Consider the following 14,084-nt stretch of genomic DNA (forward strand, 5'->3'; position numbering starts at 1 on the left):
TGCCAACATCAACACAGCAGCAAGCTGGAAAGGACAGTGCTCAACTGGATTGACTGCTGACCTAAATTAGCAGCCCCCCCCCCCCCCCCCCCCACCCCCGTTCAAGGAAAGCCTCCGTCCCCTAAGGAAACAATCTCTGGCTACCTTGCTCTGGTTAGCTGTTCAGTTTCTAGTTTTCACCCCAGATGAGATTTATGGACTGACATCAGTATGATGACTTAGGCCAGGGTGTCCAACTCTGGTGCCCCAGATGTTCATGAACTACGATTCCCATCAGCCATCCCAAATGGTCATGCTGGCAGGGGCTGATGGGAATCGCAGTCCATGAACATCTGGGGCGCCAGAATTGGACACCCCTGGTTTAGGCAATGGATGATAGGGGCACAAGCTTGGTCGAGAAGCCCCGCCTCTGCTCTGAAAACCAGATGCTTGCAGGCGCAAGAACAATTCTGGGTCGCAAAAGGAAGAGCCTTCTGCACATGCTCAAGAGCATTCGGCTACTGATTTCTTGCAAGCGTTCTGGTAACAAAGCTGGACAGACTGGCAGCCCAGCCGGGCCGGCAATTAAGCTCGGGCGCAGATTCCGGGGTCTTTTGGCACACAATAGCCGTGGTGGGCACCCGTGGGCACCTTCTCGGGTGCGCGCCCGCCGCCCTTCCCTGCCTGCTCTCGTGCTGCTGAGCTCAGCTTCCACAGCAGGTCTTATGCGGTGAGCGCGCTGCAGTGCACCCTCTTGCCGGTCATTTTTTTAAGGGGTGGGGGTGGAGAAGAGAAATTGCTGTGGCGTTGCAACGCGCATCGTACTGTGTCAAGATGCGCAATTGTGTGCCTCACCTCGCCGGGCCCTGCGTCGCCTGTCGTCGTGCGATGGGTCCAAGGATGTCCGTGCGCCGCTTTTGAAATCAATGCAAGATCCCCCCCCCCCCCCCCGCTATCTGGAAAGGCGGCGTTTCTGCACGCTTCCTAACGGTTGCACCCCTCCCAGTCCTGGCTTGTTTTCCCCAGAGCCCCCGATCCACGTGCCTGAGCGCCTAACGCGCGGCCGGGGCGCACGGAAACAGGCGAGCCCCGCTCCTTTCCTACCTCTCTCCACGGCCGCCGCCGCTCCAGCCCGCGCAACCGGACGCCGCCACACCGTGTTCCCTCCCGGGCGGGCGCCCGCCCCCACGCCTCGCCGCCCGGGCTCCGCCCTCTCCTGCCTCCTCTCGATCGGGGGCGGAGAGACCCAGATGGAGGTGGGGGCAGGGAGCGCTCGGCGGCGTCACGCGACGGGGGGCACGGCCGGCCGGCCGGGGAGGGCGCGCAAGAGGGGAGAAGCCGAGCGACAGCTGGCCCCGGGCTCAGCCCGCTGCGCCCCGCCCCAGAAGCGCGCGGTCTCTGCACATGGACAGAAGGGGTCCAGCAGTGCTGCCGTCCCAGGTCTCTAAGCGTACACAAAAAGGCACACTCAGCTGCCACGCGGACAGTGCATCCTTCCTTCTACAGAGCTGGGTCCCTTGCAAAGTTTGTCGGGCTCCCCTAAGCACTCCTGCCCCCCAGGCAAGGAAGCCCTTCACCCACTTCATGGCCCATCTGGAAGCCAGCATTGACATTCGATTACCAACAGTGGTGTAATACCAACAGGGGAGGGGGGGAATAACACCCTGGACAGCGTGGCATAACGGGGGCATGGCAGGTGTTCCAGAGCGGGTAGCACTGTGGCAAGGGCGTGGGGCACAGGCACAGTTCCCCTTTGCTCCGCCTGAGTACCAAATATATGTGTGTGTTTTTGCACGTGTTCATCTTCCACGACAAAATCAGGTGGCCTAAAGAAGATCAGGCCTTCAGATTTTTATTTCACACCCAGTCCTTCTTAAATTGCACCCATAGGACCCAGTCAAGGCCCTGGGCCCTGCAGAGCATTCACCACTCTTCTGCCTTTGAGCCCGGCAAGATGGCATAGCCTCCATCCCAAACCAAGGAGGCTCAGGATACTTTGGTTAGGCTGGAGTTGACAGATGTTCATGTTGTTGTACACCAATAATCAAAACTGATTCAACCACACTTGTCCTGTTCATCTTCCAGTGCAAGGAAAACCCAAGGTCTAGACCCCCTCCCCAACTAGGAGATTTTATTTAAGACAGGAGCACCACTCTACCATAAGCTCGGTACTCAAAGGCTTTGCTCTTGCCCAAAGGGTGTGGAGGTGAATCTTTGAACCCAAGCTCCCACCCAGTGGTGGGATTCTAAAAGATCAACCACCGGTTCACACACACCCCGCTCCCCCCCACTTACCTAGCTGCTGCGCCCCCAGCTCCCCCCTTCCGATGTTGGGCAGGGGGAGGCGAGGGACGGCGGTGGTTTTGGGGGGCCAGCAGCGTGGGGGCCTGGCCAGCTGCAGATTGGGCTGCGCAACACGGCCTTGGTGGGAGGGGAATTCCAACGGGTTAGCTACCGGTTCAGAAGAACCGGTGTGAACTAGCTGAATCCCACCTCTGCTCCCACCTTTCAGTTACAAACCCATAAAATTGATACAAACATCCTTGAGTCCTCAAAACATTGTGCAAAGCTTTTCCCCCCAGCGTTTTTAATTTTTATACCAACCAAAAATCCAGGGGTAGGGAGAAACAAAAAAATATATATAATAATCCCAAGGAACAACGACGAGAACAGAAATCTTCCTTGAGTGTCACCAAAAGGGACTTGGTGTCCAAGGTGGGTCCCATATGGGGCAGGAAGAGGGGGCAATGCACAGGGTCCTCCACTCTTTCATGTCCCAGAAGACGGAGCCCGCTCCTGCAGGCAAAGGGGGAGGGAAGGGGGAATGGGGGCACAGAAGGCTGCAGCGATTGAGGAGGAAAGCCCCCACTCCCCTTATTGCTGTCCATGGTCCTGAAGGAACGAGGAAACAAAGGGTTTTTGAAAGGGGGGGAGAAAGAAAGTCAGACGGGGCCAGCCCGTGTTTCTGTAGGACATCAAAGGCTCCTTTCCCCCTTAGTACTGATGTTCCAGAAGCGGCTGAACAGCTGCCGGGCTATCTTCTTCTTCTCGTTGCCGCCCCCACTCTGCTAAAGTGGGGGCGGACTCTGGCCTGGGACAGCTCCCACAGGGTGTTGCCAACAGTTCTGGAGGTAATGGGGTCGAGTCACTGCTGCCTTCAGGGATGGGTCCCGGGGTGGGGGGCTGCAGAAGTGGGGAAAGTCTTGGTGTTAGTCTCTCAGATGCCCAGATGTGATTTTTTCAGAGCACTGCTGTTCATTTTTAAGCATCTAGATTTTTAAAAAATCCTAAAAGCTGGAGATGGGAATGTGGGACTTTTGGGGTTATTAAATTAAGTCTCTCTTTTAAAGAAAAAAAAAGGCTTCGTACTGCATTTCATATTAAAATTATACTGTTTGAATTCCTAGGACACTATAACTACTGTATAGTCACCTTCTGCACCTCCCAAAAAAATACCTTGACAGAAAAGAAACCAGAGGGACTTAGGAAGATACTGGAACGACAGCAGAAAAGGGGGGATCTAATAAAGGACAAAGCGGGAAAGGGTGGGGGGGAGGAGATGGGTTGCCTTACAGCAGAAGGGATTTAGCCCGATTTGTTTCCTTTTAAAGACATTAACCCAACCAGCTAGCGAATCCTGCGCCTGCCCTTCAGACACCCCTGCCTGCTGTCGGGCAGGGGGGGAGGGAGAAGGGAATCAACATAATAGCTTTCCGTTAGCGCTAATCGGATTGCAGCGCTAAGGACATTGCCGCACTGGGTCTGGCCACCTGGCAAAGACAGGAGGTGTGAGCACACTTGCGCAGAGAAGGCGCAGAGTTGTTTACACACAAAGATGCATGCTTCAGCCAGTGCTGGATGTGTGCGAGGGCCCCCCTCCGGGGACACGACCCCTTAAATAAATAATGACGAGAGCGTCCTTGAAAATGTGCAGACAGTCCGTGACCAGCTCTCTCCTCCATTCATTGGAACTACAGCTCCTCGTGTTAAGAGAAATGTGGACGAGCAGGCTGGGCTGGACCTGCTGTTCTCCCCCACCTGGCATTCTTGCACTCATTTATTTATTAGATTTAATATGCTGCCCCCCCCCCCCCCACCTCTCGGTCAGGGTCGATCACAATGTAGGATGGATGGGGAGTGCATGGATGGGGAGTGCTGATCTACGTTCAAGGTCGCCTCGTTGGGTGAGGCCTGGGGTTAGCTGCTCTGGGTTCAGAAATTCCTAGAGATTGGGGGGCGGGGGGGTGGAGCCTGTGGAGGAAATTTAGCGAAGTACAAAGCCATGGGGTCCACCCTCCAAAGCAGCCATTTCCATCAAGGGAACGGATCTGTGTTGGCGATCAGCTACGAGGAGAGACTTAGGTATGTTTTGTTCGGTGAAGAGAAGGCTAAGAGGTGACATGATAGCCTTGTTTAGATATTTGAATGGATGTCATGTTGGTGAGGGAGCAAGCTTGTTTTCTGCGGCTCCAGAGACTAGGACCAGGAGTGATGGGTTCGAGGTGAAGGAAAAGCGATTCCACCTAAACATCAGGAAAAACTTCCTGACAGTAAGGGCTGTACGACAGTGGAATGCACGACCTCAGAGTGTGGTGGAGTCTCCTTCTGTGGAGGTTTTTAAAGAGAGGCTGGCTGGCCATCTGACAGGAGTGCTGTGATTGTGTGTTCCTGCATGGCAGGGGGCTGGACTGGATGGCCCTGGGAGAGTCTCTTCCAATTCTATATGATTCTATAAAACAGAATCATGCAAAGCAAAAGCTGTAATTCTGGGAGATCTCCAGGCCCCATTTGGAATTTGGCAACCCTGGAAAGGACTGCTGAGCTAAACACAGGCTAAACACAGGGGATTTTCCTGGCCAGATGAACCAAGGACTATTTAAGGTGGAAGGCAAACTACCAGGCTAGTTTGGAAGGGATAAAAAGCAAGCAAGCATGTTATACTTGGCAGGAATACACACCTGAGGTTTAGGACTGCTGCCAGCACCCACTGTTCCCACTGCAGCGACAGCAGAAGGTGATGAACTCTCTTTAGCGCATGCTGGGGGTGTTCCAGGTGGGATGTCAACCTCACCCCCTGCCAGCCCGTTCAGTCCCTTGCAGCTGGGCAGGCTCCATTTGCCACAGAGGCCCTCATAAGCGAAGGCAGAGGAGGCTCCGAGTCCTGGGCGGAGAGGCAGAGGGGCACGTCCAGTCCCCTCGGCCACAGAAGCCAAGGAGCCGGCGCACGAAAGTTGGCTTCCCAAGAAGTGTGGGCCAGGGGGCCAAGATGCAGCTGGCGTAGGCAGAGGCCGTCCTTCGCCCTGGCTCAACAAGGGGGCTGGCTGGGGCTGGACCAGCCAGCTTTGGCTCTGAGGAGGATGGTTGGACTCGAGTCCTAAGGGGTGGTGGGAGAGAAAAGAAATACACGTGTCGGGCTGCATGAAAGTACAAGTCCCAAATGCATGGAGCATGTGCAGTGTAGCTTCCCCTCAGTACTGCGTAACTCAGGGGTGTCCAACTCTGGCGCTTCAGAAGTTCATGGACTACAATTCCCATCAGTCCCTGCTGGCATGGCCAACTGTGTAACTCAGGGGTCCAACTCTGGTGCTTCAGATGCTCATTGACTACAATTCCCATCAGCCCCTGCTGGCATGGTCAGGGGCTGATGGGAATTGTAGTCCATGAACATCTGAAGCACCAGAGTTGGACACCCCTGGTGTAACTGTGGTCGACAAAACTGGGAGACTCAGCCAGCCAGGAGACACCCCAGAAGGCCTGAGCCCTGGCAGGTTTCTGTATAGGGACTAATCGTGAACGAGGCACCTGCTTCCCAATAATTTTGCATGGCTGGCAAATCCTACTAAAACTTCCCTAAAACAAGGAGAACCAGATGACAAGCTGGCGTTCAGCCCTCCCCACTCTGCTCCTTGCTGGCGGGCTCCATTTGCCACATTCGGCGTGGTATTTTTGCTCTTCACATCTGCCTGGATCTGTGGCTGGCAACTTCAGAGGTCTGTCAACAGTAAGATGTGTTTCTCTTCGTGGCACACTGTGGGATTGATTGTGCAGTGGGGTTCCACCTCACAGATGGAAAAGGGTGGGGGGCATCTTGATGACCTTTCACCCTACTCTCCCAGTCATCACTTAACCCTCCCAATTCAATCTCTGGAGGGTGGTCTCCTCTCCTCCAAATCACATACTATCAAACTGTGGGCGGCCTCCATACCTGCCTGAGGCTGGGCAGTGGCAACTGCCGGTTCAGGGGTGTGTGTAGCTACCGGTCCAGCGCTGTGGGCAGTGCTCCCATGGACTGTGGGGTTATTGCTGAGGGAGGAAGAGCCACCGCCACAATCCGAGTCCTCGATATTCCCTCCACTGTTGCAGCCGGCCCCACAGCCCTTCTGCAACCTGCACAGCAGAGGGGTAAATGGGGGGCGGGCAAGTGTGAAAAAGATCCTAAACTGCTACGTCCTTCTCCACACTTGCGGCTCTAGCCAGGTGTCAGAAGCCCCGCTCTAACTTCCACACCCAGCATCCCAAGGACACGTGGAGACTGAAAGGTTCTCCCCTTCCAGCCCTCTTCCCAGTCTCTGTGCTTCTGCTTACCTCTCCCAGCTCCGTATGAACCAAGCAGAGATATTGTGCAGGCTGACGGGGCCCCCCCACAGAGAGCGCAGCTGCGGGTGGCTGCCAGCGTAGGAAGTGGTGAGGGGCGAGACGTAGATGGGGTAGCCAATGGGCTGGTCGCAGGAGGAGTTGATCATGTTGCGCAGGGCCTGCTTGGCGTTCTGGATGCTGCCGCGCTCCGGGTTCCGGTTCCGGAGGAAGACGAGCTCCTGCTGCTGCCCAGCCCAGAGGCCCCGCACGCATTCCCGGTTCACCTGAGGCAGACGGGAGAAGCAGCGTTACGCCGGAAGGCTCCCATTCAAAGAAGCACTGAGCGCTTTACATCCAACGCTTCTGCCACCACAGAGCTCATGACAAGGCGCTGCACAGATTTCCCAAGAGGTCTCCCTCCCAAACACTGACATGCTTAAGCGCCAGAAAGGAAGTAAAATGTTCCCTGTTTTTCTTTTATTGCTTTTACCTAAGGTCAACCTTCAGGGGTATGAATTGCTGGACAAGCCACAGGAGAACATGCTGGTCACGGAGAAGAACCATTGACAGGTTCTGGGTACTCCCCGGCATGGGTGTAAAGAGGGGCAGGAGGGCTTGAACCTTGGGCTCGAGTGGGGGTTCTTGAGTGGGGTTCAGGAACAGCCACCCCGCTTGGAATCCAGCACAGCCCCCCACATTGTCTGGAAGCCCTCCTGGAACCCTGAGGATTCCCCTGCCTGGAATCTGGCACCCCAGGTTGGCCTCCACAGCCGTTCCTCAGCGAGGCTGCAGTTGAGTCAGCAAAGTCTTGGGTGGGGGCATCAAACAATCCTAGTTATTAACTAAAAGGACTCAAGGACCAAGCTGACTCCTTTCAGTTAATGATGGGGGTTGATTGGTGCCGGCCCCTGCCCCCAATCTGCTACACCAGCATGGAGCCCTTCCTCTGTTGTACATTTCTCCAAAAGATGGGAGTCTGATTTTTTTTTGCAGGTGGGGGGAGGGTGTACAATGTAAGAGCTTTCCATAGCTATACCCCTGCAGTACTGGTAATGTGTGCAGTAGCACTGGCTTGGCTGGATAGGACAGTCCCTGACCCCAACTGTGTCCTCTCCAATACAATTCCCCTAAGCCAGGGGTCTGCAACCTGCAGCTCTCCAGATGTTCATGGACTACAATCCCCATCAGCCCCTGCCAGCATGGCCAATTGGGGAATTGGCCATGCTGGCAGGGGCTGATGGGGATTTGTAGCCCATGAACATCTGGAGAGCCATGGGTTGCAGACCCCTGCCCTAAGCCATCCTTCACAAAGGCATCTCTGGGCCCGCTGGGCGTGAAAGTGCAAGCTGAAGCCTGCCAAAATCTTACCAAACTCCAGCGGCTGGAGTGGGGGTGGGGGGAGTACCGAGCCTCTTTGCAGCCCAAAAGCATTTGGGGAAGCCACTTCCAGTGCAACCAAGCCTTCTGATTAAATTAAAGGACAAGCATAGGTGTGATAGCAAATCACTGCCTTGCAGTTGAAGCTTTGAGTCAAAAGCAATGCTGGAGGGGAAGGGGCCTGGTAACAGGTGGAGTTAGGGCTTCCATTGCTGCCCTCTGATGCCCTTCTGCTGGGGTCCCAGGACATCTGGCAGTAGAACACACATGCAATTTGTCTTGCAGTTTTGGAGGGGACTCCCCTGGACACACTCTTCTGGCATCCAGGGAAAAGCATCTCCATAAATCACACTCAGGTCCTCCCCCCACAGTAATGTAGAAGCCTCCTTCCACTTTACTAGCAGTCCTGTTCCGTTGCCTCAATGGTTGGCACGAGCCACCACAACTTTAGTGTGGAACCTGTTTGTGGGGGAAATAAACAATGTACTACCAACAAAAGAGGGTAAGCTTGTCATGCTCCAGAGACAGACGCTTTCTGTCTGCTCAGCCTTGACCATTAGAGCTATAGTTGTGGGACTGCCCTACAAGGTGAACTGCTAACGTTCAGGAAAAGTTCAGGAAGAGGCCATTACAAGTCTGAATGGTACAGTCCAAGGGGAGCTTTACCTCTCCCCTGCTCTCTATGTTTGGTGGGGTACACACATCCTGCCCCCCATGCTCTATCACCACTAGTGTGGTGTAGTGGTTAAGAGAACTCTCTCAGTCCCACCTACCTCGCAAAAGGTGTCTGTTGTGGAAAGAGGAAGGGAAAGGAGCTTGTAGGCCACCTTGAGTCTCCTTACAGGAGAGAAAGGTGGGATATAAATCCAAACTCTTCTTCTTACTATCTGGTTTTCCTCCAGACCAGATTTGGCCAGAAAACCTGGCGTTATTTTGCCTTTCTTTCAGCAGGGAGTTGGGGAGGGAGGGAGTTGTGGGGGAGGGAGGGAGTTGTAAATTTCCAGCAACTGAGGGAGTGGTGGAGGGAGGGAGTTGTGAATGTCCAGCATTGTGCAGGGAGATAGACTAGATGCCCTCCCTTTGCGGCCCCATAAAAGTTTCTATGATTCTTTTAACTGGAGATGCGGGGGTGGAACTCTTTCCTCCATGCAACACAGCATGCTCTATCTGTGCCACTCTGCTGCTCCTGTTCCCCAACAGTTCCAACATGGGCTGTCAGTTCTGCTCTTATATCCCTGAACAAACCGGGCCCCATTTTAGCCTGTCAGGGTTGGGCTTCCAGCGGAGCTCAGCTGTTTCCGCCCAGTTGAGACCTGTGGCCAACCCAATCCATGCAAAATGAGACCCGGAGGTTTTGGCCCACCTTGATGACCCGAAATCCGAGGTAGCGCTTGTTGAGCATGATGATCTTGTACTCGTCACTGGCATCATCCATCACGTGACGCAGGGCCAGCAGGGCAGGTGTGTTGGTGAGGATGGCGCTGCGCCAGGCTGGGTCCCCTTCGTGTGAAATCACCATCTTCTCCTCATTAGACGTGATGGCGTCATACAGCACAGCCGGGTCATCATACTCATCCGGGGAGGTAAAATGATCCTTGAGAGGGGAGTGGGAAGCATCATGTAGGTGGCGGTGGGCGGGGGGGAGAGGGAGATAAAACCAACCATTCTCTACTCTTGGGGCGGATGTCACCAAACAGCAGCACCTTTCCTTGTTCCTGTGTTACCTAACCATTTCCATTCTGGACAATGCAATATTTTCTACCTTTCAAACAGAGTGCCTAAAGTCCCTCCCCCTCCCCTGGCCAAACTCTCCAGGCCTCACCTAAAGCAGGGAGGGCAGGGCATACCTGATGTAGTTTGAGGGACATGCGCACTCCTGGTGCCACCACTTGATGCAGCAGATCCATGTCGGCAAAGACCCACTCGTCCCGAGGCGAGGTGATTCGAAAATCTCCCTTGAAAAGTGCGTGCAAGCCGTACAGGAAGGGCTCCAGGCTGCAGAGAGAGGGACAATGTAAATGAGAATGGACAGGAAGGAGGAAGCAGAGTATCTGAAGGTGGAGGAGGGGGGAGAACTCACCTGGCTGACATGCTGTGGGAGGCAGTGCCCAGTGCCCGGCGCCCCAGGATGCAGAGCCCAAAGCACAGGGTGACCAGGGGAGAGTTCCATTCCCGTTCCACTGCCTGCAAAAAGCCGGACAATAACAAGAGGCATGATTTAATCTGTCAATTCTGTCCTGCAACTGAAGAGGGATGCTTCCAGCCTAGGGCAGCTAGATTCGAGTCTGATAGTACCTCACAGACCAACAAGAATTTCAGGGTACGAGCTTCTGAGAGTCAAAGCCCCCCCTCCCTTTGTCAGAGAGGATCAGCTCTCAAAAGCTTACACTTATATCGATCTTGTTGGTCTCTAAGGTGCTACTGGACTCAAATGGACAGAGAGAGAGTATGGATTTATACCCCACTTTTCTCAACCGTAAGAAGTTTCAAAATGGCTGATAGACTCTTTCCCTTCCTCTCCCACAACAGGGGCCTTGTGAGGTGGGTGGAGCTGAGAGAATTCTGCAGTAACTGTGACTGGCCCAAGGTCACCTAGCAGGCTACATATGTAGGAGTGGGGAAACAAACCTGGTTCACCAAATTAAAGTCCATTTTCCTTAACCACTATACCACACTAACTGTTTTACTGCAGACCAACACAGCTGCCCTCTGAAACTTAGCCCTCAAGTCTACACCAAGTGATGCTCGGAGATCTCCAAGGGAGAAGACTCTCAAGGATTTCAGGACCCCTTCTTGCACTAGCAAACCCTTTGCGTCTCTTCCAACGGCTCTGCCCAATCTCTCCTACATGTCCCTGCTCAGAGGCGCCACCCTGTTGCCGCTCTTCTTTCTTAGACCTTTTAAAAATAATTGCAGACGACCACAGCATCATCAGCAACACAAGAGGAATGGAAGTCAGGCATCTGGCCTCCTCTGAGCTGAATTTGCACCGGGCGTCAGCCTCCCCACCCCAATATTAAGAGCCAGGACTCAGCCCTGTATCATGCCCACTAGCAAAGACCACCATACAGGAGAAACCCTTTGCTCACAAAGAACCCTGTAATACCTTGAAAGCTAATGAAGCAGGCAAAAAGTAGTGTCACAAGAGAAAGAATGACACTCAGGATCAGCAACAGCAGAACAGGTGATAAACCAAGCTGGGCACAGAATGTTATTTGAAAACAGAAATTCTCGACCACTCTGGCAACCACTACATCAGACTACACAGAGAAGCCATTGAAATCCACAAGCACGTGGACAATTTCAACAGAAAGGAAGAAGCTATGAAAATGAACAAAATTTGGCTGCCAGTACTGAAAAACACTAGAATCAAGACAATGGTTAGTGAACACCACCCAGACACAGGATGTCTCTCTGCAGGAAGGAATTAAATGGATTGAAATGCCAGGCAACTATTATGCAGACACCCTCACTAATTTGATTATGTAACTTCATTGTTACATACATATGCTAAAATGGGTGGACTCCACTTAACACATGCAAATTACACTTGCAAACTGAACCCTTCACACTTCCAACCAATGCAAATGGTTCTTTCCACAGGTGTATATACTCCACTTGCTTTACTATCATCAGATCCAGCCACAGATGCAGGTGGAACATCAGGAGAAAATGCTACTGGAACACAGCCATACAACCTAGAAAACCCACAACACACACTCAGGATCTGTTACACACAGGTCCAAATATTGGACAGGAGGTGGAAGGGAGACCAGAAGGTGCCCCAAGAGTTTGGGATCAGGAAAGGTTTTCACCAGTGCAGCCAGGCTAAGCCCCTGCACTTTTTGCTTTAAGAGACAGGACCCCCTCCCCAGCCTGGGGCCGTGGCCCACCTTCTCCCTGCGGCCAGCACAGTACTGGATCCAGTCGAGGTAGATGTTGCAAAAGGAAGCCAGGGTGATCCCTGCCATGCGGTGGTCATAGTCCTCATCTATGTTGAGGTTGAAAGTGGGGTCGCTGTCCGCGTAGTTGAGGGAGGTGCAGGGCCGCAGGGCTTCCTGGATCCCCTCGTTGGCCAGCCAGTCCTCCAGCTTCGGGGAACAAGTCACGTAATAGATGATGCTCTGCCAAGAGGAAAGTGGTCAACGGATGAAAGAGAAGAAGAAGAATTGGGTTCATATTCCCCCTTCCTCTCCTATAGGAGACTCAAAGGGGCTTACAAACTCTTTTCCCTTCCCCCCCTCACAACAAAGACCCTGTGAGGTGGGTGGGGCTGAGAGAGCTCAGAAGAACTGTGACTAGCCCAAGGTCACCTAGCTGGCGTGCATTGGAGTGCACAGGCTAATCTGAATTCCCCAGATAAGCCTCCACAACTCAAGTGGCAGAGCGGGGAATCAACCCAGTTCCTCCACTTTGGAGTACACCTGCTCTTAAACCACTACGCCACCTCTGTGAGTCCTGTGTGTGCCTTACCACAGCGATTTTACATGCTAGCCTCAGGCACAGGATGCCTGTGAAGAGTTTCTCAAATCATCTGTACTTCTCCAGACAATAACGCTCACCAATAGAACATTTACCAACAGCCCGGCTTTTGGAAAGAAGAAGAAAGTTTTTTCTGTGGTGGCTGGGGAAGGGCCATGGTTCAGTGCAGGTAGGTGTTGGGTTTAATCCCTGGAACTCTTTCCAAAAAAAAGGTTCAGGAAATAGATGATGGGAAAAGACCTCTGCCCAAGATCCTGAAAAGTTGCTACCAATCAGAGCAGGCAATACAGACCCTGAGCAAAAGTCTGACCCAGTACATGGACTCCCACCTTTGGTAACTGAAATGCCTGAATGCACATATACTCTACCATCAAAATATCACTTCATTGTCTCCGTAACCTCTTAGAGAATTCAGCAGGTCCACCAATGACAAGAGCGCCAGACTGGGAGCACAGGCTCAAATCGCTGCTTGCACTGGGTTGGTCGTTCTCAGCCCAGCCCACATAAGCTTGCAATGAGGTTAAAAATGGCAGAATGCACAGTGCCCCAAGCTCCTTATATCCCCGTTCGGCCTCTGCGTTCTGCAGAGGTGAATCTTCTGGTGGTCCCCGGCCCCTCTATGATTTGACTGGCCTCAAACCGGGCCAGAGCTTTTACCACCTTGGCCCCTGCCTGGTGGAACGCTCTGCCTCCAGCTATTCAACCCCTGCGGGGCTTGGAGCAATTCCGCAGGGCCTGCAAAACAGAGTTGTTCCACTGGGCTTTTGGGGAGGCTGGCCGTTGAGGTGCCGTTCCTTGTGTGATCCGACACCTGTATATTCCACAGGAATGCTGTATGTTCACCATCTGACTATTGCCATCATGGCCCAATCCCCTCCCAGGAATGAATGGAAGAGGCTGTATTAGTCACGGGTCGCCATCTGTTGTTCTTTGTATTGGTTATGTTGATTGTATGTTTTTAACTTCCCTGTTGGTATGTATTGGGGTTTTATAGTATTCTATGGTAATTTATTTTGTACACCGCCAGAGCCCTTCGGGGGTGGGCGGCATATTAAACCCAATAAATAAATTAACATAAATAAAAAATTTAAAAATAAATAAAACACTCCGCCCCCTCCTCACCTTGACATAGTACGTGATGAGGATTTTCCGCAGGTCGAAGACCTGGAGCATAGAGGCCGCGTTGTTGTCGCTGATGCTGTAGCCCTCCAGGACGTACTTGGTGGCTGCCACTTCCCAGGCCAGCCAGCGCTGCCCGAAGGCCGCGTTGAAGCTCAGCATGCGGGGCAGGTGGCCCGGCTCGCAGCAGCAGCAGCCCTCATCCTCTTCCACACCCTCTGTGATGGCCTCCACCTCTCTCTGCTGGCAGTAGGTACCTGGACAAGAAGAAGAAAAGTTTGGATTTATATCCCCCCCTTTCTCTCCTGTAAGGAGACTCAAGGGGGTTTACAAACTCCTTTCCCTCCCCCCCCACAACAAACACCCTGTGAGGTGGGTGGGGCTGAGGGAGCTACAAAAAGCTGTGACTATTATTATTATTATTTATTATTATTATTTATTAATTTTCCTATACCACCCAACACCCAAAAGGGCTCTGAGTGGAGAACAATAGGCCAAAAAGGCATCATACAATATACAATAATAAAATATAAACTTAAAACACAGTAGCA

The 14,084-nt window shown here is 53.0% G+C and overlaps 2 protein-coding genes across 12 annotated transcripts in view; both read right to left on the reverse strand.

Annotated features, from left to right (window-relative positions):
* The window catches only part of SIPA1 (signal-induced proliferation-associated 1), a 48,949-nt gene extending 47,755 nt beyond the window's left edge, over positions 1-1,194 (reverse strand). For 7 of the 11 annotated variants that reach the window (XR_007246047.1, XM_048514612.1, XM_048514572.1 and 4 more), the window contains exon 1: positions 1,084-1,177. The gene's annotated coding sequence lies outside the window, so the exon portion shown is untranslated. Of the gene's footprint in view, positions 1-834; positions 931-1,083 lie in introns of those variants that run through there. The other 4 variants (XM_048514536.1, XM_048514555.1, XM_048514546.1 and 1 more) reach the window with 4 other exon arrangements.
* A 1,333-nt stretch (positions 1,195-2,527) lies between these two features.
* PCNX3 (pecanex 3) overlaps positions 2,528-14,084 on the reverse strand; it is a 44,419-nt gene continuing 32,862 nt past the window's right edge. Inside the window, exons 28-36 of the mRNA XM_048504481.1 lie at positions 13,537-13,790; positions 11,826-12,056; positions 10,013-10,116; positions 9,780-9,927; positions 9,296-9,526; positions 6,565-6,839; positions 6,185-6,366; positions 4,938-5,353; positions 2,528-3,162 (exon numbers count right to left, since the gene is read on the reverse strand). Coding sequence (XP_048360438.1) covers positions 2,974-3,162; positions 4,938-5,353; positions 6,185-6,366; positions 6,565-6,839; positions 9,296-9,526; positions 9,780-9,927; positions 10,013-10,116; positions 11,826-12,056; positions 13,537-13,790 — 2,030 coding nt within the window. The 3' untranslated portion in view covers positions 2,528-2,973. The remainder of the gene's footprint in view (positions 3,163-4,937; positions 5,354-6,184; positions 6,367-6,564; positions 6,840-9,295; positions 9,527-9,779; positions 9,928-10,012; positions 10,117-11,825; positions 12,057-13,536; positions 13,791-14,084) is intronic.

The sequence above is a fragment of the Sphaerodactylus townsendi genome, linkage group LG01, assembly GCF_021028975.2.
Source record: "Sphaerodactylus townsendi isolate TG3544 linkage group LG01, MPM_Stown_v2.3, whole genome shotgun sequence".
Taxonomy (NCBI): Eukaryota; Metazoa; Chordata; class Lepidosauria; order Squamata; family Sphaerodactylidae; genus Sphaerodactylus; species Sphaerodactylus townsendi.